This window comes from Synchiropus splendidus, chromosome 18, assembly GCF_027744825.2.
Source record: "Synchiropus splendidus isolate RoL2022-P1 chromosome 18, RoL_Sspl_1.0, whole genome shotgun sequence".
NCBI lineage: Eukaryota > Metazoa > Chordata > Actinopteri > Syngnathiformes > Callionymidae > Synchiropus > Synchiropus splendidus.
The window spans coordinates 4,119,715-4,147,219 of NC_071351.1; the positions used below are offsets into that span (position 1 = coordinate 4,119,715).

At 47.0% G+C, this 27,505-nt stretch overlaps 1 protein-coding gene across 6 annotated transcripts in view; it reads left to right on the forward strand.

The window, feature by feature from the left end:
- plekhg5b (pleckstrin homology domain containing, family G (with RhoGef domain) member 5b) overlaps positions 1-27,505 on the forward strand; it is a 43,399-nt gene that overhangs the window by 3,692 nt on the left and 12,202 nt on the right. For 2 of the 6 annotated variants that reach the window (XM_053848716.1, XM_053848719.1), the window contains exons 2-8: positions 7,393-7,463; positions 21,683-21,824; positions 21,886-21,985; positions 22,043-22,103; positions 22,301-22,392; positions 22,457-22,593; positions 23,861-24,015. In XM_053848716.1, coding sequence (XP_053704691.1) covers positions 7,393-7,463; positions 21,683-21,824; positions 21,886-21,985; positions 22,043-22,103; positions 22,301-22,392; positions 22,457-22,593; positions 23,861-24,015 — 758 coding nt within the window. Of the gene's footprint in view, positions 1-3,774; positions 3,980-7,392; positions 7,464-10,886; positions 11,052-12,253; positions 12,693-21,682; positions 21,825-21,885; positions 21,986-22,042; positions 22,104-22,300; positions 22,393-22,456; positions 22,594-23,860; positions 24,016-27,505 lie in introns of those variants that run through there. The other 4 variants (XM_053848715.1, XM_053848714.1, XM_053848717.1 and 1 more) reach the window with 4 other exon arrangements.

The following is a 27,505-nucleotide window of genomic DNA, read 5'->3' on the forward strand; positions in this document are numbered from 1 at the left end:
TTTTTAATCGTAAAGCTAATAGTAGGATTTGTGACTTTGGTTTTCTGATGTAAATATGTTACTAAATGTTATAAAATATTCACAGTCTGGTGACGCAGGTGTCGTTGCTGAGAAGGTTCAACCTGGTCACTGAGTGAGAATCCAAGCCGTGTTAGCTTCATGAACATGTCATTGAATAAGTGTTTATTTCCATCATCACTCTGCGGCTGCCTTGCTGGTGTGTTGTCGCTCTTCTACGTCCTCATGCTGATTCTATTCCTGCTTTGCTCGCCTCAGAGTTAATTTCCTCGCTTCAATCTCCTGGCTTCCTGTTGAGGATGCAAAAGGAGTTCATAAGTTGAAGCATGAGGTCACCGTGTATGTAAAGAACTTTTGTTTTCATGCAGGTTCACGTTTCTTGGAGGGGTTTTCCTCTCGGTTTAGTCTGCGGTCACGTTTTCATCATGAACTGCTGTCATGGTTAATGTTGTGAAGCAGAGGAAGAGTCACGAAGATGGGACGGATGAGGATGTCGCTTGATTGAAGTCTGCTTCTGGCCATCTTCAGTCACACGTGCACGTGTGGATGTTTTCACTGAGTCAGGTGAAGTCATGGATCCCCGTGTCTCACTCACAGAAGTTCAGAAACCGTACACCCAGAGTGAGATCCTCTACTCTGCTTTTGTAGGACATGACTTCAGCGAGGCTCTTGTTTTCGGGGTGTTGGTTTCAAATGAGGTGATGTTTAGTGGCTTGAGGGCCAAGTCTTTGTCTGCTTTGTGGGTTTGTTTCAATGACTTTCTCTCCTTTTACTGTTCACCTACTTTAGTACCACAATATACACATGGAGAGGCCAGTGTCACCATCCTCATCACTCTGGTCGTCACCCTACTTTTTATCCATATAACAGCTGTTCCCTTCTTCGCATCAATGCTGACATCAAACTAGAATGCTGAACTGAAATGCCTTAATATTAGCATGAAGCAACTTCAAGTTTCTTCCTGTTTTCGAAGGTGTTTTCCTCAAAATGGTTGCAGTTGAGTGATGCGTCCACTTGAGCAGTTACATCTGTCATTGAGAGTTGTATGACTCGCTCACATCTGTGGGATTCAGGGACTCTGAAAACCCTGTTGTTGTTGCGGGCAACAGTGGTTGATGGAGTGTTCGGTAAAAATGTGCCTGTTGTTGTGACTTATTGCATTAAACTCAGGTAAGAAACATGACCAAATACAAGTACTCGGTGACAGAATAGCTGAGTCATCATTCAGTGATGGGAGACTTGGTCTGGTTGACCACCCCTCTGCTACACACACTCTGACCCTATCAGCTTGCTCCTGCACTTCTCCAGGTGTTTGCTCAGTGGTGAATATTCATAGTCAAGTCAACAGCCCCGATCGTTTATGAAGCGTCCGTGTGGCGAACTAACCCCCACTTTGGCTGAATGACTGTTTATGACTCTTCAATGACGGTGCTTTGACACAATAAGTGTTTTCCATCCCGCTGCGCTCTGTTATCGGCTCCTCAGCGCCACCGCTTCTTCTGCCACACTGTTCCAATTATGGGATTATTGGCAGCGACCGGTTGAAAGAGGCTGCTCGTCCTCTGAACTGCAGGTTTCAGGATAAACTTTTGAAATTACATGTCTCATCGTAATTCAGTCGGTTCCTCTGCACGCCCTGTTCTGCAGCCTGGCGGCTTTATGTTTGGATCCAGTGACTGAGGCTGATAACAAACGGGCCAAATTTGGTTCTGCTCATCTGAACCCTTGTATTGTTTAATGCTGATGTTATTTATTTATTTATATATTGATGTAGTTATATTTTTATTTTTTCATGAGTCTTTCATCCTCTACATTATTTAAATATTCATTTATTTTGTGTGAAAGTCATGAAGAACACTAGTTGTTAAAGCTATAAAAGGTACCTACAGCCATTCAGCCTCCGGTCCTGAGGGGGCGCTGTAGCTTCCCCATCCATTGCAGTGGTTTGACTTCATTGACCAACAGTCAAACACGTGGAAACTGAAGTGGGACTTTACTTTATCAGTCAGTCAGCCAGGAAGACTGGGAGATTGTTGGCGCTAGCATCTTGTCGCGATGATGAACTTCTTTATTTCATCCTTGTGTTTCCTTCAGTCTGTTGTAGTACAAGTCAGCTAATGTGAGGAATGCCATGTTTTTTTTTCCATTGATGTAGTTCAACTACAGCTCATGCCAGCGCTGCAGTGATGTTTGACCACAGCCGCCAGTCTGGTGGTTCTCTCTTTAATGCATTCCAACAAAACGTGTTTCATACAAGTCCAATTCTCTGGTGCTTTTGTTTCTCTCGTCAGTCACAGCTCAGCTTTATGCTGCAGGTTTTCTTGTTATTTAAACAGACATGGGTGTCATCCTTCTAGGTGTCTTTGTGTTGTTGAGTGAGGAGGTCAGTTTTGTTTCCCGAGGTCCATGATTCACCTAAACAAAACATCCTGTGAGATCAGATAAACTCTCTTCTGCTCTTCCTCCGTCTGTGGAAGACACTTCACGATGATGAAATCAAGGTCGTCCTCTCCTGGACAGGAGGTTGCCGTCGTCCCTGATATCTCAGGTTCTCAGGCTCTGCTGTCCTCATTAAAAGAGAAGCCGCACGTTCAAAGCTGCTGCAGATTATTACCACATGTCTGCAAAGCCCAGAGCCGCGCAGCCAAACGACTCCCAACCTACCCTCTAATTTCTTATCCCAAAATTGGACATGTGGGTCGGAGCGTTCGACAGCGTCCCTCCCTTGAGCCTGGCCGACACAGAACATTCTCACAGAGGCTCTTCTTCATTTCTAAACGTCTAATGGCCAGACGTCTGCCTTCTTGAAACGTTCCCGGGGTTTAACAGGCCGACGCTGATGCTGAAGAAGTCAAGTGTGACTCAGCAGTTGTTGCTAATGTTAGCAGAATGTGGAGCAGAAATTGGTCACGATTCGCTGGTGTCAGGTTTCTGTGAGCTGTTTGAACAATGTTGTCATTGCCACTGATCTTAGGCCAACTGTAAAAGCTTAGAATAAGTCACCGGAATATTCATCCACTCCACAGGGTGGCGCTGCCTTATCTCAATATTAATAAAAAACCTCTGGCCCACATCAAATATTGAATAGAAATTGGATTAAACTTGGCAGGTGGCGCTTGCGACACAGAATTAGGTGACGACGGTGCACTTCCTCATTGTTATTGTGTGTTGGACATAAATTCTTCCTTCATTGGCTAGTAATTGTGAGTTTATTGACTGTTTCTTCTGTTTTCCTTTTCAAAGTGGGCTGCTCCTAACTTGACAGTCTGTAAGCATCTCCATTCATAAAAAGCCATAAATCATTTCGGATAAAGGGGGCGGGTGCTGTTGAAGGCGGAAAATGTCAGCGTCGTCCAGTTTACAGGTCGCATAAAGAAAGTCCACTCGGGCTGTAGGAGGCAGCTCTAAAAGAGATCTTTGTGCAGCGCCGACCCAAAGCCAGCAGCCGGGTCGCCCGTCCCAGCATGCAGCTCACCTCCACATGAATACAGCTCTTGTGTGTTGCAGTGGGCTGAGATCCCACACAGGGTCTGCTGGAGGTGGCTGAAGCTTGACTTGCTGCAGGAGATCGTGTTGCCACACCTTTTAAGAAGTGCTCATGGTTCTGTTGGGAGGATTAGAAGAGGCCGACATTTGGTGCTGGACTCAACTCTGCGGGTGGCTTTTAATGGACGATTAAGAGCTGGGGTGGCTCCAGAGGCCAGCCTGAGGTGACCAGCTCTGACAGCGCACACAGGAGCACGACGGAGAACCTGCTGGTGTGATGGATTGGACGTGACGGTTGATGAGGACTTTGAGGATGTAAACACAGTTGTGCTCTCTGCTGGCACCTGACCGAGGACCATGTTCTGGTACTGGAAGAAGAGAGGCCTGTACGAGCTGGAGGCTCCGTCGCCCTGCACTGCTCGGCAGGGGCTGGAGCGCTACTCCTCGTCCTTGGACGGCATCCACGAGCTCTGTGGTGAGAACGGACTGCTTTTGCTTTGCGTTGGGGATGGTTCACTCATGCAGTGTTAGATGCACGCGCCACCGCTTCACTACTGGAGTCGCTCCCTTGTTAACATCACCACAGAATTCATTAGCGCCGTCTAAGAATGTCCAGTTTGATATTTAGATCCATCAGCGGAAGACCTGACCTGGATTCTTCTGTGTGCTCTGGCTGCACATGACAACCCCGAACACAGCGAAGCTCAGACGTGACTTCACTTCACTTCACACTGTTATTCCTTTAACAAGCTCATCATCCGCTTCACTTCCACTCTGAGCTCCGAGCTCAGCACCTTCTCCCAAACCTTCTTCCCTCTGTGGAAAGTTCTTTCTGACCTGGCCATCTGAAGCTGAACTGATTCACTTCCCCCCCCCCCCAAGTTGGCACTTTCTGCCGCCACATTTCTGCCATGAGTTAAAGCGATAAGGTGCAGGAATGCTTCTCGTCCTCCTCGCCAACCGGCCGATGGGAAATCCAGCGTCTTTCTGGTCAGCTCAGGAGCGGCCTGCTGAGGCACAGACCGGGGAAGAGGAATGCTCTTTGATCCTCACCTTTCTGTCTGTAATTAAGCCCTTGAAACACTTCCCAACTCGCCCGGATCACTCAGCGATGAGGCTGCTTTAGATTACTCAGCCTGTCCTGAAGATGAAGCCTTGTCAAGATTTAGAGCTTCCAAGGAGAATCCAGAGCTGTAACTCTGCAGCGTTTGCATTGAGTCAATAGTTTCTAACACATCTCCTCGTGTTTTGTCCATTAGTTGTCCATTAACCACCGTTTTGATTTGGACAGGTCCAACGTGACTGTCCCGCTTGTGACACCTGCCAGTCTGAAGGCCTCGTGCATGACAGCCACTGGGTCGGTTCCATGGCGTGTCTCCACAGCGCAGCCTCATCCACTCGATCGCGAGTTTAAGAACGGAAACCTCTTCTTTCTCCCAACATCCTTCACTCCATAAACTCTGCCTGACACGAACAACCTCATGAATCTTAGTTCAAGGTCATTCCTGTCAGTGCATAACGTCTCGCTCGTTGGTCTGGCATTCCTCAGGTCCGGCTCAGCCTCCACTTCCAGTCAGCGAGCTGGTACCTGAACCGGCGGGCCAGGGAAGCCCATAAAAGAGAGGGTTATGTAAGAATCGACTGTACATTGACTCAAATACTCTCAGATATTCCAAACTCGCGCTAATCTCCGCGCGCTGCCTCTTAAACGTGCCGGCACGGTGACCTCTCTCGCTCCGCTGCCTGTCGTGTCACCGCAGATATTCCGTTTTGGAACATAGTTCTTTCAAAGTTCAACTCAAAGTCGCCGCTCCTGAAACCTCTGCACCTGTTTTTGTGTGGTTTTGGGGCTTGGCTGCTCAGATGTGGTTGTGGAGGTTGAAGATGAAGGGGCAGGGAGGCGGCGGCGCTGCTCATGTGAGTCTGAACCACAGTGGGGGTGAAACAACATAACATCCAGGAGGAAGGGTGGGGGGGTCACTGCCCACGTTGCCACTGAACCCCACTCCTTATTGGAAGCAGATGTTTGTCGCTCACCAGGCTGCTTCACCTGCAGGTCACCGAGGAGTGGAGTCCTTTTGTCTTGCCTTTGATCAAGCCTGATGGAACAATGGCAGTTTGAGGTTTGACTTGTTTGACCAAATGTTGCGACTATTGTAAGCAAATTAATTACCGTATTTTCCGGACTATAGAGCACACCGGAATATTAGCCACACCCACGACATTAAAGAAGGAAAGTAGATATTTTTCGTACATAAGCTGCAGCGGTCAATAAGCACTGGTGCTGTCTGTGCCGCAGAAAATGCATGAGGGTCACTTAAAAACGCCCGTGATGTCATCGCTTTGATATGGGGATGAGGCTCAACATTGTTGCCAGCATGACGCTCTTTAGACTGCAAAAATGAGGGACGTTCCGAGAGACAGGAAGCAGATGTCTTCAACCACTTTTATGAAAGTTCCCACTCTGGACGTTTGCAAAAGTTTCAAATTCAGGTGGCCAAAGAACGCTGCTTCTGACACACACAAAACAGCGGCAGGTTCGGTCGATTCCGTCTTAAGGCGACACACGGTTCAGACTGTGAGGAAAAAAAGTAGCGGCTTATAGTCTGGAAAAAACGGAACATGTATAATGGGTTCTTCAGTGAATGCTGCACAACTGATTTTCACTGGTGGCTTGGATTGAAATGGTCCAATATCAAGGCTTCATTTCAGTAACCGTGAGCTCAGGTCTTCAGTTGGTCTCCCTCTCACGCCTTGTCTGTAACTGTCAGGACGAGCGCCAAACGTCATCAGACAAATGCTTCGTTGAGACCTGACCGAAGCTCAGCGATGCCGGCGACATTCCTCATGAACATGCCGGCCGCTCAAATGTTTGCACTTCCTGCACGGTGACACCTTGTGCCACTGGTGAGAAGGAGACATTGACGCAGTCTGGGAGCTGGCGCAGGTGAATTTTCTGAAGTCCAACATGGTGTGGTGACCTTGTGTGGCTCCTCCGTCACAGGAGCATGAACCCAGTGGACTCCTCAGCTTGTTCAGGCATCAAGTCTCCTGTCTGGTCATGGCTTGGAAATATCACTGGATTGGACTGGTGCTCTCAAACGCTGCTAACTGAGCGCGATCTTTCCTCCACTCAGCTGTGCGGCAGCGCCTCGCTTGACTCTGCAGCTCTTTGTGTCGCCACGTGTCCCGGTGTGTCGTGTTTGAGTTTGGCCTCATCAGCAGTGCTGAGCTCAGGGATTCTTGTTTGGACACACAGACGAGTGGCGTGCTGTAATGATGTGTTTGTCTCTGTAATAAATGTAGCTCACTCTTCCTTAAACCCAGGCTGGAAATCAGATATGAATTATTAATCTATTAATAATTGAAGAGTGTCAGAAAGAAGTGGAACGTGTTGGCTAAATATTGGGGACAGCTACTGTGGATGTGATGGTAAAGGTGACATGACCATATTTGGCTTGACATCTGCTAATGGAGCTCAGTCCCCTCCTCTCATTAGCAGGATGCTGGGGGGTCTCTGTTATGACGTCTTTATCGAGTGTGTACACGACATGTAAACGCTTCCTTTTATCGTCCCTCGATGGCTGGAGCTCCAGAAATTTTGGGGTGGTTTATTTGACAATGGTGATTTGTTATTGTGCTGCAGAGTACAGAGAGATGACCCGCTAAAAGTCTCTGCTTTCACTTACATCCCTCTGATCTCCAACCAGAACTCCCCGCAGCGTCTCGCCTGCGTTTATGTTTACTCCTGGAAAATCCAGTTTTGGTTATTTATGATGTGACAGCGTCGCTTTGTCGCCCCCTCATGTAAACACGCTGCATGTGTGCTTTTAGCTGAGACAGACCCTTGTGATTTCTGATGAAGAATCTCTTATTTATTTGTTGCAGATGACAAGCCGGCCCAAGAGGAGGTGGTGTGTCAGCACCCGGAGTGTCCCGAGCACAGGAGAGCGTCCAAGGTGAGCCACGTCTCACTTTAATGCTTCAACCATGAACCTCTTATGACAGTCATATTTTCGACTTGACTGCTGCGATGACCTACTTAGAGTTGTCACACCTGCAACTCACATATTTTAGTCAAATATTTCCGTGCGGGCGCTGGCACCTGTATCACACACACACACACACATTGATTAAACAAATGTTTGTTGCCACAGTGGAGCTGGAGCACCTGCTGCAGTTGCCCACATAAACACACACACGCGCACACACACACTTCCTTCAATCCATTTGTGGATAGAACATGTGGACCTGGGCTCAAGCCACTGCATTTGAAAGCACAAGTGCAGATACAGATGAAAAGTGCAAGCAGCAGGCTGTACACACACACACACACACACACACACACACACAAACACACACACACACACACACACACACACAGTGCAGCAGCATCCATACGCTGTCACGCACATGCATGCACGCACGCACGCACACTCAGAACAACCCACATATGACATATGACGAAGTGAACACCCGTGCAACTTCAGAGTGACACCTCTCTGAGTCAGTGCGGAGTGTGTGTTTGGTCTTCAATCGATGCTGTTTGCTTCTTCAATATGTTGCTGGGCGGCGCCCCCGACGGTCACATGACGCAACTACATGTTGGAGGACCTGCCGTCTGGTCACTCTGGAGTGAATTATTCCTCGGGAGTGTCCAGAGGCGCCGACTTGTTTCGTTTCGGAGATGCCCCCTCCTGCCCGCATTACCCAGATGAGGCTCCCTGGAAACAAAAGAAGAGAGAAGATTCAGACAGCACATGGAGACAGGCGGGTATATATAGTTGGTAACCATGACGACCTGGAAAAATAAAGTAGGGAAGAATGGAAGGCAGAAGAAACAGAAGGATCCTGGCCTCGTTTTTGGGATTTACTGGCCAGTGAAATGCTTTTAGAGTTTCATTAGGAGCTTTGTTGTACGAAACGAGCGACTTGACCTTCATCAAGGTCATGTTGTTATGCAAGCAAATCAGGAAGTCATAATGGATGGTGACAGAAAGGCTCAGACTAACTCAAGTGTTGGGTATGATGACCCGAATCGTTGATACAAACAAGTGTCTTTGGCACGAAGCTGGACTCTTTTCTGTTCATAAATTCTGAAAGATGACGGGGATTTTTCATGGCTCACTTTCACTTTCTACTTCTTTGCACTCCCACAAACACTGTTGTTTATCCAGACAGTTGCTCTTTTTCATGTTCTCATTTGCTTGTAATTCCAGTAGCCTGATGGGAGTTTTGGTTGTTTGAACTGAAAGGTTTGAAGTAGCACAGAACTGCTACTAGACACATTATAACTCTGTTTTAGTATTCAGTAGCTTTTTGTTAGTGCTTGCTGGCGGATACATGACGGTCACTCGGCATCATCCCGAGCGTCTGTTACTCATCAGCCTCACCAGATATTGTTGCCGGAGCGTCAGCTCTCTGTGAATCTCTTCGATCTGTCTCTTCCAAAGTGTCTCAATATCCAACATTTCTGGAGAACTTGTGTTGTGAGGAAACAATAAAAAGTCTGAGTCATGGTCACTGTTGTAATCCCGGGCAGCAACACAAGAGTGTGCTGATTGTACTGGGCTGTTGTTTTTAAAACTGTTGCTCAACAGTTCTGGATGTGTCAGGTGGCGTCATGACATCCGCGAACTCGGAACCTGCCCCTCACTTTGATGCTTATCTGCCGTCTCAAAATGTTTCCCCTGTTTTTGGGAATGCTATCAGTCTGCTTTTGGTGATAAATGTTCAGAACTACAACTTCATTGCTTCACAATTGTGCTTCTCATATGCAACTGTTTTATTTTATTTATTTATTTTATGGAAACAGACCCACAAGCCACATTGATCTTTTGTAGCTTAACTTAAATATGCATGTCAAAATAGTCATACCTTATTGGGTGAGTAATGCATCTAACTTCATTTTATTTCTGATAACAACATAAACATTATACCGAGATTAGCGTGGGGACTCACTCAAGCGCCTCCTCGTGGGCATCTGTATTGCCATGTAGGCCATGAGCAACACAGTAGTGTGCTGGAGGTGGGAGGGGTCACTTTAATGCCCTCTGGGTGGAGTCGAGTTGAACACTTGCTTCATCCTCACCGCCTTCAACTGTGGTGTTCTTTTACCCGTGAAATGAAGTTGAAATGGAGATTCCAGACGTTTGCGTCTCTCCTGCTGCAATCGGCGACTCCTCTTCCAGTCTCAACATGTCCCGTCTGGCTCAGCAGCTCACCTGCCCCATAATTTCCTGGACCCTCACCAGGTGTCTCGGCGCCATCATCACCACTCGCACTTGATCTGGACTGAGCATTTGTTCCGAGCCTTGACTGTGAAGTGACGTGGATTATAAAGCAGCTGCAGGTGTCCAACTCAATCCAGACTTGGCTGGATTCACCTCAGATTAGGACGCCACTCACTCGCCGCTAGTCTGAGCTTGTTTGGCTCACACATGCGGCTCACCGTCCCTGATCGCTCCCCGGCCCTCATCCCCACTTCCTGCTTGCTCTCGAGCGTTTCTGACGGGACCAGACAGGACGGGTGTGAAGGCGTGGGTCGCCGTGGCAACAGCACCACACCTCAGAACCAAACAGCTGCAGGGTAGCAACGTGAAGAGAAGTTCCACTGTCTTCATCTCATTTGTCGTATATTCTGATGTCACTCTCTCGTGCACGAATCTCAGTTTCTCTTGTGTCATTGAGAAAACTGTGACTGAACCGTCTTACACACACTGAGTCACTGGGAACTGGTTTGACAGACGCAGTGTCACATTTATATGAAATATTTAGCACGAAATATGATTTTAAAAATAAGACGATATGTGATATCAGGCCAAAGCCTTGAAAAGATCCGACACTCTGTAAGCAACTCTCCAAATGAAGTGGGGACCTTTCTTTTCTCACTTTGAGAAACTCAAGTCACTATAAAATACCTTGATCCTCTGCTAAATTAGTAATTCATACGCTTCCTGTTATTTTATGTTCGTTTGAATCCAACTACACTTGACATTCAGATTTATTTTGGTGTGTAACTAATTATAAATGTTATATATTAATTATTCTGGTCCTTTCTCCATTGCAATAATCCTGTAAATTATCTTTATTACTTTCCTGGTTGACAGATTAGGGGTGGTAAGAGAAAGGTTGATATCTTTATTTTTCTGTATTAAATTAAATTTTATTGTTGTTATTATGATATTATTTTGTTATTTTTGTTGTTGTTTATTATGTATGGACCATTATATTCTGTCCTCTGCAAAACAAGCCTTGGTTATATATGTCCTGTTAGTTTGTTGTCAAAAGTAAATAAAGTAAAATGAATTAAAGTAACCACAGTTAAAGAGATTAAAGGCACAATAGTTGTGATAAACTAGTGTGATGCAGTGCTCTTTCATTTCTAATTTAAGATGATCGAAACATAAGAAAACATCGTACAGTGCTGCTCTACAAAGCATTAAGACTTTCAGTGAGAATGTACATTTCTTTCGTGGTATTGCAGTCAATCTACTAAGCTCACATGTTCCAGACAAACCTACAGAAATATGTACATCCTTTTAACGGTAAGTTGGCTCAGCATATCAGCTTTCATATCTGGATCTGTGATGATCCCTGTGGACACGTCAGACAGACACTGACTGTGGCGATTAAGATCCAGTGGTCCCATGTTACTCAGCCTGGTGGACCGGTGCCACCGACGAGCTTCAACAAGCTCGGAACACTGAAACAATTTGTTTCCTCCTGCCTGTACTTTTCCAGTCATGTGGTGGTTCTTGAGCGATCATCGACTCGAGCTCAGCCTCTGTCGGTTATTACTAGTGGAAGTGCTGAGGAACAGAAAGTGTTGGGTTTTGCACTTGTATATATCCAGTCAAGGCCACAGCAGCTCTGGTTTGCAGCAGATAACTGGTTAGTGAGGCTGGTTGTTGCTGTCTGAGGCCTTAGACGCTTTAAAATCTGCCACTTCTGAGCTGAAATTTGCCGAAACATTTGGCTGAAAGTGCTATACTCTCAACGCTTCTGTTGAAAGAAGCGGCGGTGTAACACTTGCTGCTTCAGTTGGCTCTCTGTCTGTGGGCAGCAGTTCTGTGGTAAAAGGGTGAGTTTCCCAGTGTAAGCTCACACAGGAAGTGACATCGTAGCAGGTTCGAGCAACAGCAGGATGCAGTGACATATGAAGAAGAGACAAAGATGAAGGGCTGAATGCTTAATGAAGCGAGCGCTGCTAAATTGGAAGAGGCAATAATTGGCTTTGTTCCCCAGAAACACTTGTTGTTCTCTCCCTCCTTTCTTGGTGACTTGAAAGAATCCTGAGTTTGTGGTCGGCAAGGGGTTAATGCCAGGGTCAGGCGTCAAGTGGTGGCCTGTTGTTTCCCCGCCTCTGACAGTGGCGGTGTCAGCGAGGGCTAATCCAGCGGGGTCCTCGCTCCTCCTTTGAAAGCAGCCTCACTAATGAAGAGAGACAGCAGGGGGTGGACAACAGGTTGAAGACACGGGACGGGCGGAGGCATTCCCCTCTGCCCCCAGCCCGCCTTCTCCTCCCCCTCCTCCTCCTCTCTAAACTTGAGGCCCCCAGCTTGGAGGGGAGGATTGTTTTTACGAGCAAGCTAATTGTGAGGGATTTGAATGTGGTTCAAGTCGGATTAACCCAAATGACTAAAGGATGACGGGCCGTGTGTTTGTTCCAAAGTCGACTCATTTAACGGTTCAACAGTCCCATTTGGGCTTCCCTTGCCTCTGTCTTTCTTAGTGTTTCCTGAGACAAAACCCAACTTGGCTCCCAACTTTGCCCTGACCTCCAGGGTCCAAGTCAAATTGAGGGTCTTTATCAGCTAGAGTCACTGAAGTGCTCCATGATACAGTTTCTGCATCAGCTGAAACTCCGTACAAACGTAGTTGGTGGGCGTTGCATGACTCAGCCAGGATGTGTGTGAGCATGTGGGGTGCGAGTGCGGAAGGGGCGGTGCTAATTATCAGCCGCTTGTGTTGTGGGCTGTAGTAAACACAGCGAGACAGTGCTCTGATCGGTCGAGCTCCTCGCCAGTCACATTAAGTTCTCTCTGAAGGCAAACACACACAGCGCTCAGGGGGACGGGACCTTTTCTCCTGCTGGTTGGACTTTGGATTGTTGATTATTGGACCTGGGGGACATTGACTGGCTCTTCCACATACGCTTCTTTCTAGGGATTTATTACCCTGCTGTGGTGAGTGACCAACCTCTGCGCTTCCAAATGCTTGTTTCAAAGTGACACTCCTGTTAAACTATTACTGTTACTCAACGCTTGAAGGAAAATGTTGAGGTTGTCATGAAGATGATTCATCAAATTATCAGATTAGCATTTCCTCTCCTCAAACGTCTGTTTAGCAAGCAGCTTGTGAAACGGGTTTTTCGAAATAGATTTTTTCTCCAGGTGATTATCCAGTGTTATCACAGCAGAGGCGCAGCTCTCATCAACCACCAGTAGTCCTGGTGTTTGAACGGCAGACTTTGCATTTGAGGTGAATCACTTGTCACAGTGTATCGTCAGCCGTTTGTTCTGGCATTAATGTATCATAAGCGTGTATCACTATTTTAACACAAAAGTGCAGTGTGTTTCTCAAGTACCCACTGGCCGGACAATACTGTTGAGCTAAATGTAATGTTGCTGACCTCCAGTGTCACTTATGCGCGGATTATGTCCAAAAAATGATTTGATGCACATCATTTTGATGTACGTTGTGTGTTTTATATTGCATGTGTTTACCCAGCTTCAGCGTGTTTTTGGGCTGGGGGCTCCCGCTGAGACTGAAACATACGTTGCTCCAAGGTTTTACTTGAATATTCATCCAGTCAGTGTGAGGCTTTCACGTCTGTGCACTCTTCTTTTCCCGCGACGTCTGCATATTCCACATCTGCTTCTCATATCACCTTCCCGCTGGCACCCGCCAGCTTTCCCATATTCCTTACACCAAATTGGAAGCGGTTTCCAAAATAATCCATTTCCATGTCAAATCTGGAACAGCTTGTGTCCAAATCTGTATTCTCTGGATGTGCCTTTTTCCCCCTCTCTTCCTCCTTATTTGGTGGTGTCGACCGCCCTCCTGTCTATCTCCTGCGGCTACGTTTAGGACGGTTGCATCACAACTAGTGGCTACACTTGACTCTGTGGAGAGCAGAGAGAGACCAGCTGCTGGTGAGTGCTGCCTTCCTCCTCGCTGTAGATCGACCTGAGCTGAACCTGGTGTCATGTTGTGATTAGGTCCACGGCTTTGGGGAGGATTCACTGGCTCCTCGACTCACTCGGATAACTGCCGTGCGAGTGTTCATCCTTTCAGTCTGGCTTCATGTCCGATCTAGCTGACGGCTGTGTGAAGGTTGCTTTGCGAAAAGAGCGCCGCATGTCGAAACAAAACTTTGACAGGAATGTCAGTCTCCTTCCAGAGTGGAAGGTGCTGTAGCAAGTTTCTTCCTCTGCGGGCGGTAAATCCACCAGCAGAAAGGTCCCATGTTGGATGGTTTTCAGGGCCGTCTGTGTACTGTCAGCATCATTTTGTGTTGCTTACTTCCTTAGCTGTTTGGCTTCATGTCTATTCACCATGAGAGGACTGAAGATCACATGTCGTCCGGCCACTAGTCTTGGTACAACCACTTTTCCAAGCATTAATGCGTCACGAACATCTTGGCTCGACGTTTTTCACTCACTGCCTTCAATGGTCAACCAGCTGTCCTGTCGGCCATGACCACTTTTCTTTGGCCAAACCAGGTTCTGACACTTGGTTTTCATTGATGCTGCCTTCTCTTCCTCTTTTTATCATTGATCACTATAGCCCGTCGTGATGTCAGAATTTACAACCTCCATTCAGTTGTTGGTTTAGTCGGAAAGGCCCTTCTAAGAAGAGGAAGTGGAGTTTGTTACTCATAGAAGTGTTTCCCCTGAGGATGTAGGTAGAGTCGCTGTGGTTATCCTGGATGACCAGGGCTCTGACTCATGCATCAGCGTTGCTGGTCGTTTCTTAAATTAAAGTCACAGCAGTGAGTCAAAGAGTGTGTGGCTTGATAGAGGAGATGTTTTTCGGAATCTCCAAAAGTCTCTCTCTTGTGACTTCTGCAGTTGGACTCATGTTTATGAGTGATCCAGTAAAATGTGGCGTGTGGTCACAAGGACTTAAAGACAAAGACCAGTGTCCCTTTTTATCATATGATGGGTTTCATATTTACATTGACCTCACTGGCCAGACACTGTTGTCCAAGCCGCTTACATTAAACCATCAGCAGCAACATGAAGCAAATTCTGAACCCCCTGTTCCATTTTCCCATCATTGGTGTCATGATACTATTCATGTGAATATTGAAAACATTTGAGTGTATTTTGTTAGTGTATGAAATAAATGTAAAATATATCGAAACATAAAAGCTAACTGTAAACAATGTAGATTTAGTTGTCAAAGTGTTGTCACACATTTGCAGAGATGATTCAGTCCATAATGACCTGTCGGGAAACTCCTCCTCAGTTAATCCACACTTTTAATTACCCTCATCATGAGCTGTAATTAGCCTCTCGCCGTGCACCACGCTTCATTCTGACACACACCACTTACACAAACTTCAACCTGTTCCTGAGCAGCCAGTGACAGGACCTGGATACACAGTAGCTTCTCTCCAAAACTGTGAGTGGAACGGTGGATCACCTTTGTTTGTTTGAACCGTGTGTGGGCCCTCTGGACCTGGTTCTGTTTGGTTATATGCAAAAATGGTGCGGCAACCTGGTTTCACTCACGACGACTGTTTAGAATGGGAATGAAAATCATGACGCATAAAGGTGGATGAAGCTAATGATGATGTGAAAAGCAATGTTTTGGCTTGATTTTTTTCCATTTTATTGTTGACTCAAATTAAAGTTTATAAAGAGTTTTTAGCTTGTAAGCCATCAGTCCTGTGGCTCATTCGTCATCATTTTGTCATGTGTGTCATGGAGCCTTTTTTATTAATTTTTTAATACACCCTATGATAATTTTCTCTCTATATCTGGGCGCACTGTGCGGGATGGTGCAACACAGCAAGTGCCTCTGTTTCAAGTGAGTCCATGTGCACTGTGGAGGTCTTTAATAGGAAGCAGACTCACTTGTTGCATAAGAAACAACCCCTTCCTTCCCCCAGCCCGTCGGACAGATGGCGGCAGAAGAAAGCGGGTGAGCGGCGCCCCTCCCATGCCACTCCTCGACAGATGCGGCGTTTGTTTATTGAAAGTAAATCGGAGACAATCCAGGCGTCTTCTTTTGATCCAGCGCAGCCTCACCATTAGCCCGGACCCTCGGGTTCGAGATGACGCTAATGACCGCTAGCTGGCTGATGTTCTGGGTGGGGGGGGGGATGTTTAAATCTTTGTTTGATCTTTGTCGCAGTTCTCTCTCCTGTTCGACTCTGGGATGATGAGTGCGCTTAAGCACCTCAGTCTTCCGTTTACATCACCATGTGACGCAGTGATGATTTCATTCAGTATCATGATGCTTTGATAATTAAGTTCTTAAACGTTTGACTCATCATTTGTTCATATCAGCATCAGTCAGAATCACAGTCTAGAATCTTGTTACACATGATTTAATCAGACTTTTCGTCTTAAAGTAGGCAAGAACATAAGAGCAAAGCAGAAATGACCAAACAGAAATGGACAAAAAAGAAGCTTTTACACTTATTGCTCTGAAGACCACAGAAACAACATTGTTGTAAAATAAACATTTCTTGTTGCATATTTCAACCAGTGATGTATTTATTCACCCATTTAAACTTACAAAAAAAAATTGAAGTGTATTGAATGAATGAATAAAATAAAAAAATAATTCTTTCATGACATGTTAAAACATGTATTTTACTCGTGTTTGCTAGGATTCTATGTCGAAAATCTGAATTTGTTTATCAGATTTTATCCTGGTTATCATCTGTCGCTCGCTGCGTTGCAGATAAACAGGAAGTGATGCGTCAGTGGGTGGGCATGCTGCTGATAACATGTTTTAACATTTATACTTTTGGAAAGGATTTGTCGACTTTGGTTTCTGAAAGGCGACAATCTCCAGCTGGTGAGCCAGCGATGTTGATGGTCAGGTCACAGGTCAGACCTGTTATCGAGACGGTGAGCCAGCGATGAGTCTGACTTGTGAGCGCTTGTGTCGGCCAAAGTCTGAGAGCGTTTGACGTCACGGGCTGTTTGAGCAAGACGCAGCACGACTCACCCTGTGTGTGTTTGTGGAGGAGAAATGAGCGAGTGGGCTGTCAAGGGTTTTCACCTGAAGTCACTGTGTGTCCACTCCACTCAAGTAGCGATAAATCCCTGAGGATACAGCTGGTCCAGGTGCTGTTCCGGAACCTTACACAGCTTTTTCTTGAGTACTGACTCAGTTTTGCTGACCGACGACACTAAACACCGACACTGTGGACAGAATTTCACTGGTTGAACTGGAACATGCACTTGCATTCGACCATGAGCCTTATAGAAGCTCTGAGACGGCTGGCAGACAGGGGGCGCTGCTCAGACTGGTGATGCTGGTTGGTTCCCTCAGTGGTGAGCGGATGATTTATGATTCAGGATGGAGGTTGTGGGTTTTTCCAGCTGCAGCTTCCTTGTCACCACCTCAGCCTTGGCTTCAGCGATGGCCTGATAGTCTGCAACGACCTGGGTCATCGCTGTGGAATTACGCAAAGCAGAATGAGATGTTTGAGTGTCAGTGATTGAAGGTCCGTCACATGGAGCAAAGTAGCAGTTAGGCTCCAAACTTCGTCTGAACAGCCTGTCCTGCACACCTACAGCTTACATAACGGCCAGTGCGTGTGTGTGCTGCAGGCTACGTGTTTCCTCACATTGGTGAGTGAGTTTGGCACTAGAATGATTTCACTGAATTTGGGTAACATGATGCGGATAGTGGACACTGATGAAGATTGGTTTTGAAGCGTGGACACTGTGAAAGAATACCATGAGAAGTTCCTGCAGTTTCCAAACTTTGGAGTGCTGCAGGCGTGTAGTTGTGTCCGGTGACGTGCCGTGTCAGGGTCATCCGCTAAACCTGGTTCAGCCCGTACGTTGGCCCTCCCCAGCTGATCCAGTTGATGGGGAAGTTGCAGCATATCATAATGAAGGTCTGGAAACTTAAATATGTCCCAGATGATGGGACGTCTTTCAAATATTTCACTTTTTAAGTCAAATTGAAAACACCATAATGGCTATCAAACATGGTCACTTTGTTACTTCTGAGTGACTTCTCAGTCGGTGTTCTTCATCGTGGCGGCCATGTTTTGTTTTTAGACAGTGATTCATAAAAGACACCATGGCAGGCATTTTCATTTCAGTGCCTCCGGACCACAATGGTTACTCCTGAAACTCTGCGACGGTGTCGTGTGTCTGGGTTTATATTCTGAGTCAGTCCTCTAATCTGAGCTGCCGTCATTGATGGCTCGGCCCGGTGCGGGGGAGCCGCGCTGGCGCGTGGAACCGAGGATGTGGAGCCACGTGGCTGCGGACGCTGGTGTGTTCTCAGCTGTCGAGGAGTGGGCTTTCATGTGTCTTATCTTCAGTTTGCCCGAATCCCCCTCCTCCCTCGCTGCTAATCCCAGGGCCAGGCCTGGCGAGCTGGTGTGTGACATGCACGCAACACTCACGACACGTGTTGTCCTGTATGCTGACATGCAATCAGGACTCCCCATACGCACCGCTGCTCCTCAGCTGCTCTGGAGCCACTCAGGCAGCCCAAAATTCCCATCACACCTCATGGTTAGATCCCGAAACCACAGACCTGCAGGGTTCTGTCTACACAAATGAGCCACACACAAACACAACAACCTGACTCACACTGGTCAGCTGCATGTTGGTGACGGACCAAACGTGGCTCTTCATTCTGGTTGTGAGCACATGAAAACGGCACCATCATGAGTGAACCCAGCACGAACAAGTCTAACACCTGGCTATTGAGTTTGGGCTAAGATGGGCGCCAGGCGTGTGATAGATATAAAAATAGGTTGTAGAATTGGAACTACGACCTTCACCATACATTAGTTGGCTCAGAGCAGCTGCCACATTCTGACATTTCATTTGTCCATTATATTGCACATTATTGCACCACATGGACTTGAACCAAGTTGAAAGTCTGTGATGTGAAAGATCATGCTTCCTTCTTCTGCATCGTCGGAGGGAGCCAGCTTCTTCCACCTTCCCTCGTCCCTCATCGACCAATTTCATGAACCTTGTGTGTCTCCACTCCCTTCCTCCATTTTTTGATCCTTGTCACATGGCCTTGCTTTCTCTGGCTTCTCTCAAATTATAAACGGTCTGCTGGCAAAAGTCTTGTTTGTGACTTCAGTTTTTACGGTAAGGATTAATATGCAGCATATTTTTTGAACAGCCGAGTGTGAGGTTTCAGCCTCTCCGTCACAGCCGCAAGGCTCCTGCCGCTGCTGCAAAGAACCAACGACAAGTACATCTGAGAATGTTCCACTGGCAGAACCTTGTCTGAGTGCAGGCACGGATCCGTTACGGGCTGGCAGACACCAAAATCACGGCCACATTCCTGCGTCCTGCTTTAATCCCCTAATGGTCTGGGTAACCGGGTCAACCTGGCACGAGTCATCGATCACTCAGTGCAGACGTTGCAACAGACTCCCCCAACGCTGGTCCAGGTGTCTGTCTCCAGATTATGAAACTTCCCTCTTGCGCTGCATCCCTGAGTCCTGTTTGCTTTGGACGCGGCCCTCACTATTTTTAGCTTGTCTAATTGCTGCAGGAATGTTTCAACTCAATCAGATCTGAGTTATGCGAGCAGCAAAAAGAGCCACTGGAAAACTTTCATGCAGAGGATGTTCAACCACCTGAGCTGGAGGGGAGGCAGGGGGGCGCTGCACAGCCATCCTGTCTGGAGTACCAAAGGACTAATGAGGAATCAAGGAGGAGACCAGGCACAGAACTGAGGGGTAGTTGAAGGTCATTGCTGTCTTTTCTTGGGCCTCTCCCACTGAGGCAGGAAGTCCAGGTCAGTGACTCAGTCTGAGGGAGAAACACAAATTCCTCCATCATCATACCAGCAAGTCACAACACCATCCTAGTTAGCCTCTAATGAAGTCTGCACGTGTGCTGGTTCAACTCCTAGCGATGAGCACAAGCTGCTGGAAGGATGTTGTCCGAAACAAAGTGAGTGGCATCTGATGCTCATGACAAGGAGTGGTGCCAGCTCACAACGAGGGTGTGACAACAAGCCCACTGTCTGGCGCTCCCTCGGTTTCTCTGAGCATGGAGAGTTGTCCAACTTTGAATTTCCCAAAAATGGAGGCTGGGAAATGCGTGGCAAAATGTGTGTTATCGTATGAATGCTTTGTATATTCGGATGGTGACCTCTTTGATGGAGCTGCCTGGCTGCATGGCAGAAAAGCCTCCTCATTCTGAAGTTTGGGAGGCCACCTTTCTCCTTCTGCTCAGTCACTGAAGCCATGAGATTCTCATCACCTTCCGCCCTCTGTGGGCTACAGCGAGGAACCTGCTGAAGGGTCCAGACCAGCAGTGGCGTTCTCTGACTGCTCTCTTGTATTTCTGCGTCTATTTTAAACTTCAGACCACTGTGTGAAGGGGGTGGTGGTGGTGGTGGTCTGGGCCGCGGTGCAGCGACCCTGCAGCCGAGAGGAAGGGCAGAGTTGCTAGATGACAGGGAGTGGTGGGATTGTTGCTGCTGCAGTTTAATCTGAGGCTGCACAGCGTCAGATGGCTTTGACAGAGCAAAGGCACCAATTAGGCTCCTCCATTAGGAAGGGGGCCTTCTGAAGGGGCTCTTTCTTTTCCTCCTCCTCCTCCTCCTCCTCTCTCTCGCCGCCCCCCTTTCTCCTCCCTCTGTCCTCTTCAATCTGAGATTATACCTGGCTAGACATAGGAGGTAGATTAATAAGGCAGCAGGTCAGCACAGGGAGGCGGTCGCTCAGTCGGACGCTTGTCGGGGTCCGAGGTGCCCACCATGGTGGATATGGAGGCGGCCGGTGGCAGCGGGGGAGAGCCTTGCTTCTCTCTGGAGAATATCACGGTAACAGTGGAGGAGGGGGCGAGAGATGGGGTCAAATCTGAGTTGTTTCACTGCAGTCTTGTCTGTTGCTTGTCATCTGGACTTCATAACAGTCCTCATTCTTAATTTCTGTTTTTCTTTTAGTGGTCAATCAGCCCACATAATTAGTTTTACATTTGTACTCTGATCATAGCGATTTCCCATTTATAATTTTGTGGCCAGTTCTCAAATTTCTCTTGTTTTTATCATGGCTGTTTTTTTAAATCGAGAATACTCTTGGGAAGTTTTTGTTTTGCAAAAGTTCATTGATATATCTTTATGTTTTGTTTCGTTTTTTTAATTAAAAACACATTTTTATGGGTAAGTTCCTGCCAGATTCATTGAAATTGTGTATTTTTTCTTTTTTTTTCATTAGTGGCAGAATGTTATTTCTCTGTAGTTTGATGTAAGTTTCAGTAACTGATCTTAAACTCTTTCTGCTCATCTGTGTTTGGCCTGTTTTTGCGATTTATTGCATTTCTATTATCATTATTTATTATTATCTGAGTTTTCATTTGACATTGTGTTCAGGGGTGAAAGGTTCTGCACTTCTGACTTTCACATTCTTAATTGTTTTGTTGTACTTGAAGAGTCACAGCCCTGAAATAGCTGATCCGAAATTCCTGGTGAGTCAGTTAAGGGGTCAAGGTGTCGAATAGTTGACACGATACATAGCTGTTGTTGTTCCACATATTGTAGCATACTCACAGACACAAAGACAGGAAGTTCAAAAGCTGGCCCTCCATTCTGTTTCACTATACATTGCAACTTCCTGATGGTGGTGGAGGGGCCGAAGGGCTGGAGCCCCCTGGTGTCTCTGCCGGGCCTGTGGGTCAGATCTGTCTGGTCCTTAATCCCACGGCCTTCTGCCGCCCGTCGCCTCTCGTCTGCAGTCAGGAAGTGACTGAACTGTGGTCAGTTTTACCGCTGCACTGTTCTAGCTTACATAAGTGTAAGCTGACCGCAGATCAGCGCTTGAGGTGGAAAAGGGAGTTAAAGTCAATTAGCGGTGCCACAGTGGGGGACAGATGGCTGGACAGTGGGAGTCTCCAGGCCTCAGGAATGTCCGTCGCCGCCCGGTGGTTAATTCTAGGCCAGCGCACAAGTGAAGCGGTTCAGTTGACGTAGTTTGCGTTTGTTGTGCGTGCAGGTTTGCCACCACCCGGATTGCCAGGACCTCAACAACAAGAACCCCCTCCACCTGTGTGAGTCATGTGACTCACGCCGCCATTCAGAGAGGACCGACAACATGCACTTTGACCGGCACCCGCGATTTGACTTGCAACCTCAAGGTAGACGTCACCTCTTCTCCCAGTCTGTGTTGATGTTCTCACTCGCTTATTTCTCTTTCAGCCCCCATCCTGTCTCGCAACGTGTCCACACGCTCCTGCCCCCCGCTCACCGGCCCCCCCTCTGACATGGAGGAGGAGGACGAGGGCAGCAGTGACCGCGGGTGAGTATCTCCTCCGCCTGCTCTTGCAGGATACCTCTGAAACTCTGTTTGCTTCAGGGAGCGAAAAAGTGGAGGGATCAAGTTGGTGAAGAAGAAGCCGCGGAGACGACACACGGATGTGAGTCATCTCGTTGTTTACTTCCCAAAAACTGTGTTTACAAGACCGCGGCACGTCTGCCGTTACCCAAGATCAAGCCACCTTTTAAACATAGGTTTTATTATCAACTCTGGTTGAGCTACTGCAGATCAAAAATGTGAGTGAAAGATCATGTAGGCCATCGTTAAAACGTTGTTGCTGTGTGCTAACCTCTACAGGATCCCAGTAAAGAGTGCTTCAGCCTCAAGTTTGACCTCAACGTGGACATCAACACTGAAATAGTTCCTGCCATGAAAAAGAAAACTCTGAGGTCAGACCCCCAGTTGGTCAGGCCAGGGTTCATTTGAGCTCATGCTGTCTCATGCCCCCTACAGGGAGGTTTTGGGCCCCGTGTTTGAGAGGAATGGCATCGAGCTGTCCCGGGTGGACCTGTTCCTGGACCAGTCCAACACACCGCTGTCCCTCAACTTTGAAGCGTATCGTTTTGGAGGTCACTACCTCAAAGTTAAAGGTGACAACTAAACCATATCCCTCTTGTGCTCTTGTGTATCTAGGATGGTCAGGCAGGTTTGACCCTGCTGGTTTGACCCTGCTGACCTACTGCAGCGGTGACAGCCAACTGGCTGGAGAAGACGGTGGTTATAATGTTATGGCTCGATACCGGTGACAATGTGATTTTCTTTCTATCAGCTTTACAGCATGTTCAGGATCCGCTGTGCTCCTGTGTTCAGCTTCATGAGCCCCAAACTGTGCAGCGTTTTCATACCTCAAGCTGTGTGGTCATAATGTTTCACTCCTCTCATCATCAGCAGCGTGAAGTAGAGAACAGGAAGAAAACAATCCTTCTACTTCCTGAACTTAATCTGATCCATCCGCTTCCACACATGTCATCGAGACTGGCATCAGTCGGCTGCCGCGGTGCTCTGAAGCAGCGCCGTGACACAGAGACGGCCGCCAGGTCTTGGAGCGGAAACTGGAACCGTGCCTTGGCAACACTTGTCGCCGTTGGACCATCAAAGGTCCATTCAGGCCCGGAATAAAAGACCCGCTGCCAGGACTAATTGGTTTTCTATTGAGCCAGTCGCCGTGACGACTCGTTGCTCTGGACTCGGTTACTGTCCTGCTGGTCACTATTGGACGGCTACTTGGTCACATGACAGGAGGCTTCCAAACCATTCTCTTGGGTTCTGCTTTGGAATCAGTTTGAGTTTTCTAGAATGTTATGTTCATACCAAAGTTTTCTCTGCGCCTCTCCTATGTTAGCTAACATTAGCCTCTAATCTGTGAGGGCTAAACAGTAGGTGAGCAAATGCATGAGATAAAGCACACACAGCATCACTGTCTTTGTTTTTCTAGCTCCTTTGTCTTCAACTTTATCAGCAGACTCTCACCAATATATGTGTTTTATGTAGAGCTATTGCTCCATCGTTGCTCTGGTTTTGATGGCGGCTTTACTGCGCTAAGATCCTGTGAATAATGTTGACGCCCGAGCATTAGTTAATCAGATAGGAAGCTACTTTGAGTGACGTGAGCCTGGTCTTTCCTTACTTACTTTTCACCTGTTTCATGCTTCAGGGCACATTGCTAGCTATCATTAGCGTCTCACCTCTTTCCTGGTGCTAACTAGACCAGAATCTACTCTGTTGCAGTGCTGGACATGGTTTAGCTCAGTAACATCAGCAGTTCTGTGATGTGATGTGGACGAGAGCTGAAGTTGAAAACCTTGTCAGGATGGTCATTTTTCTGCACGACTCACCATATGCATTTGCTTCCTGCAGCGCGGCCGGGCGATGAGCTGAAGGTGGAGCAGGGGGTGAAGGACCTGCGCTCGCTCAGCCTGCCCAACATGAAGCCTTCCGGGAGCCCCTACATCCTGACTCCGGACCGGCCAGAACATGGGTCGCTGGGTCGCAGGGAAAGTCCCGATCCACTGGTGAGTCACAAAACAACTTGATTTTTTCTGTTTTGGGTGTTGTGTTTTGTGCTCATCATCATCACTAGATCATCGCTAGAGGTGGATAACCTCGGGTCAGGCCCGAGTTATAAAACACTTGTTTACTGGGAAAACTGCTGTGTAATGTTCCAAAACACTGGAAAGCACCGGGACTATATCTGACCTCCTGTACAGCCCAGGTGGTTTGTTGTTCTCTCTTGCTGAGGAATCCAAACAAGCCACTTGACTGTGTACACCGTCAGTGTCGCCCTCTGTCCACACGGGGGTGTTGCCGCCCCGATTTACTCACTGTCGATGGCGATGTTGATCATAGTTTATATCTCAAACCTCAAAAACTCTTGCCGAGTTGGTTTGGAGCCTTTCTGTTGAGTCACCAAGGGTCAACAGGAAGTTCAGAGTAAACTTGTGAAGTGATAAACAGTTCAAGCAAAGATTCCTAACAGATTTTACAATTTGTATATATTTGTATATATTATATATTTTTGTATAAGTGTAGTTATTCACTTCTTTATTGGCAGACTTTTAATCTAGTTGGTTTATTTATTCTTGTTTTCATGAGCTCTGGTCATAGTGTGTGTAGTATTTATTTTTTTATTTCAGTCTGCTTTCCATTTTATTTTGTATTTTACCCCAAGTCATTTTTACTTGACAGTATTCATTTGAATTCATTCGTTGGTGAGAACTGTTATGTATTTGTGGCTATATTATCTCATTCGTTTATTTGCGTTATGATTATTATTATTATGTCTATGTTATTATGTATTATGATACATACAAATTGCGATCTGACGTTGATGGGTTTAATATGCCACGTCGTGAAGAGCTGAGCTAAAAGCTACTCCGTCTCCAAGACCGGAGCAGAGGCTCAATAAAGTCCAGTTCCACTTTTGTCTTCTTGGCTGAACGGCTCTTGTGGGTCCACCGGGTTTATAGAAGTTTTAGAGACCAAGCATAAGTGAGGCTTCTCAGGTTGCTGTGACAACTGCTCCCGTTGGGATCATGCCTACTGACTGTTTACTGGAGGTCTAGTGGTCAGTCTGTTGGAAGGTTTTATAGAGACCCAGTGGTGTCTGGTTCTCCAAGACCCGATTTAGGCTCATTATGATCACTCCAATCACCGTACTTGACCATGTGACCTCCATCTCTCTTCGCCCAGATATCTCTTCTGTCAGTAACCTGTAAGCCAGTTGTTCGTTTTACTGCCTGTGTTTTATTTAATCAACCCGGATCACACCAGACGTTTATCTTTAGTGTCAGCCATAAAAGTTACACTTTCAGTTCCAGAGAAAGAGCACAGAGCCGTGATACTGAAACTACAATGGCACAGTTTACTCTGAGCTACAGTAATTCCCTGTGCGTCAGGTAAAGATTCATGTTGGATCAGTGTGGATGAAGCCTGAACACACATCAACTAAGAGAGTTGCTACTTGAGCCGTAATTCGTGTAGAACGTGATGCTAAAGGCTAGTCAGTAGCTGAACCTCAGAATGAACCACATCCTTGTGTGTTCTAGTTTCAACGCTGTTCCCTAAAGTCTGTTTACCCCAGTTTTACCTCGTCATTTGCTCTACTACAAGAGAGCGATGCCTTTTAAAGCTTAGAATCTTGGGAGGTTTGTGGAGTCTTACTGCTTATTTCATTGTAGTTGACAGTGACCGTTGAAAGTTCAAAGTTTCGTCGCCATAAAGCGCCGCTGCCTTCCGTTTATTACAGAGGTTATATAGTTTGGAGGAACTGAAAACCTCAGTGGAAAAACAAACGTGACCTCCTTGTTCTTCCTACCTTTCTCTCTTGCATTAGTTCTACTGCCATTGTGTCTCTAAACCAAGCCTGATCCCGTCAGACGTTGACCTTTTTTGCCCCGCCATTAAAAACTTTCAGTTCCAGGGAAGAGCTCTGCTGAGATGCCGGAATTGTAGTGACACAATTTTCTTCCGAATTATACATGTCAGGGTTGTGTGACGCCCACGAGGGACTTTTATGGGAAGGAATGGAAGAGGAGGAATGCAGTGCAGTTTGCTGTTAGTTTGGTTCTCATCACTGCTGAGTCTGAGCATCAAGGTCATAACACACCAACTTAGCCAGGTGACTGCAGGGCCTGCCTGTGATAACTACACAAACATATGTGTGCTGCGCTGCTGTGACTGGTAGCTGTGAAACATAAGTCTCCCTGCGTGGACATCAGCTGCCCTCAAAGGTCAAGCAGGTCGGTTGTGGTTTGAAAGGGTCTTTCCGCTTTCTGGTTGTGAGTAAGCTCAGATACAGGGTTGGCTTTATTGGATGGAGTCGTTCATGTGGTCTCTCTAGAGCAGAGTGAGAGTGGCGCCGACTTCAGCTCCACATCAGCTGCATCAACCCTTCACCCAGTCACCAGTTCATTGGAGGTTTGATTGCGCTTCTGTCTCGCCATCTTCCAAAAGTAGAGAGTTGTCTTCAAGTGTGATCTGGGACGACACCGTAGCAGGAACCAAGGACACAATATTGTTTAGTATTGTTTATTGCATTTTTAGTATTGTTTTGTATTGTCATCACTTCTTGAAGGCAAGGTTATCTCTTCAACCCCGTAATTCACATTCCAGTTTTACATAATCATTATTGTGGTACGTTGGACTTTCATTGTGCGTTGATCGAGGGCACGACCGCATGCTAGCACATAATCGACGGCAATAAAAAGCCGGGATAAGGTCAATCATTATTAGCCAAAGTTCCTCATCGTGGCCCGGTTTGTTGTGTAACCGCTCGAGAGTACGAGAGTCGCTGGGAAAATATCTGCGTCAGCAAAAGTGCCCCGAAAACATGCCCCGCGGGAAAGAAGCTGGTGAGAGTGGGCAGAGCAGCGTCTCCACGGGGACGTCTTATTTTGGTTGATGTCTGACTGGAACCGTGATGACAGCAGATGGATTGACATTGTTGTTCCTCAGCTGGGAAATGGTGGTGTGCACTGAGAGAGAGAGAGAGAGAGAGAGAGAGAGATCAAGTACTGGTACACACCAATGAGATGCAACTCCTGGTTCATAATACCCGTGTAACTGCCTCTACAATGACTTGACTTCCCTCAGCTGACCTCCTATTAGCTGGCAGTACCAGTACTACAACCAATACACACATCTGCAGTGCTTCCTTCATTTTTATAGCGAAAGCTTTTAGCTAGTTCCGAGTCACATGTTCTCTTCCCAGCACCCGAGTGTGGATGTGAATTGTGCGAGAGTTTGATTGTCCCGTCACAATGTCCACTGTTGTCCCGTCACTTCAATGACAAAAGGCCAGTAATGAGGCGACTGAAGCGACGAGACAGTCGCTACAGTTTGGTAATGAGGCGACAAGTATCAGTGACGACGGCGATGATCACTCCTTTCATGCTGTAATGTCATTTGTTGCTTATCTTCTCCTCTAAACTCAGAGCTCACAGAAGCATGATCAGGCTTCTGTCGTCCATAACCCCTGGCTCAATGTGCTTAGTTTAGAAAGTT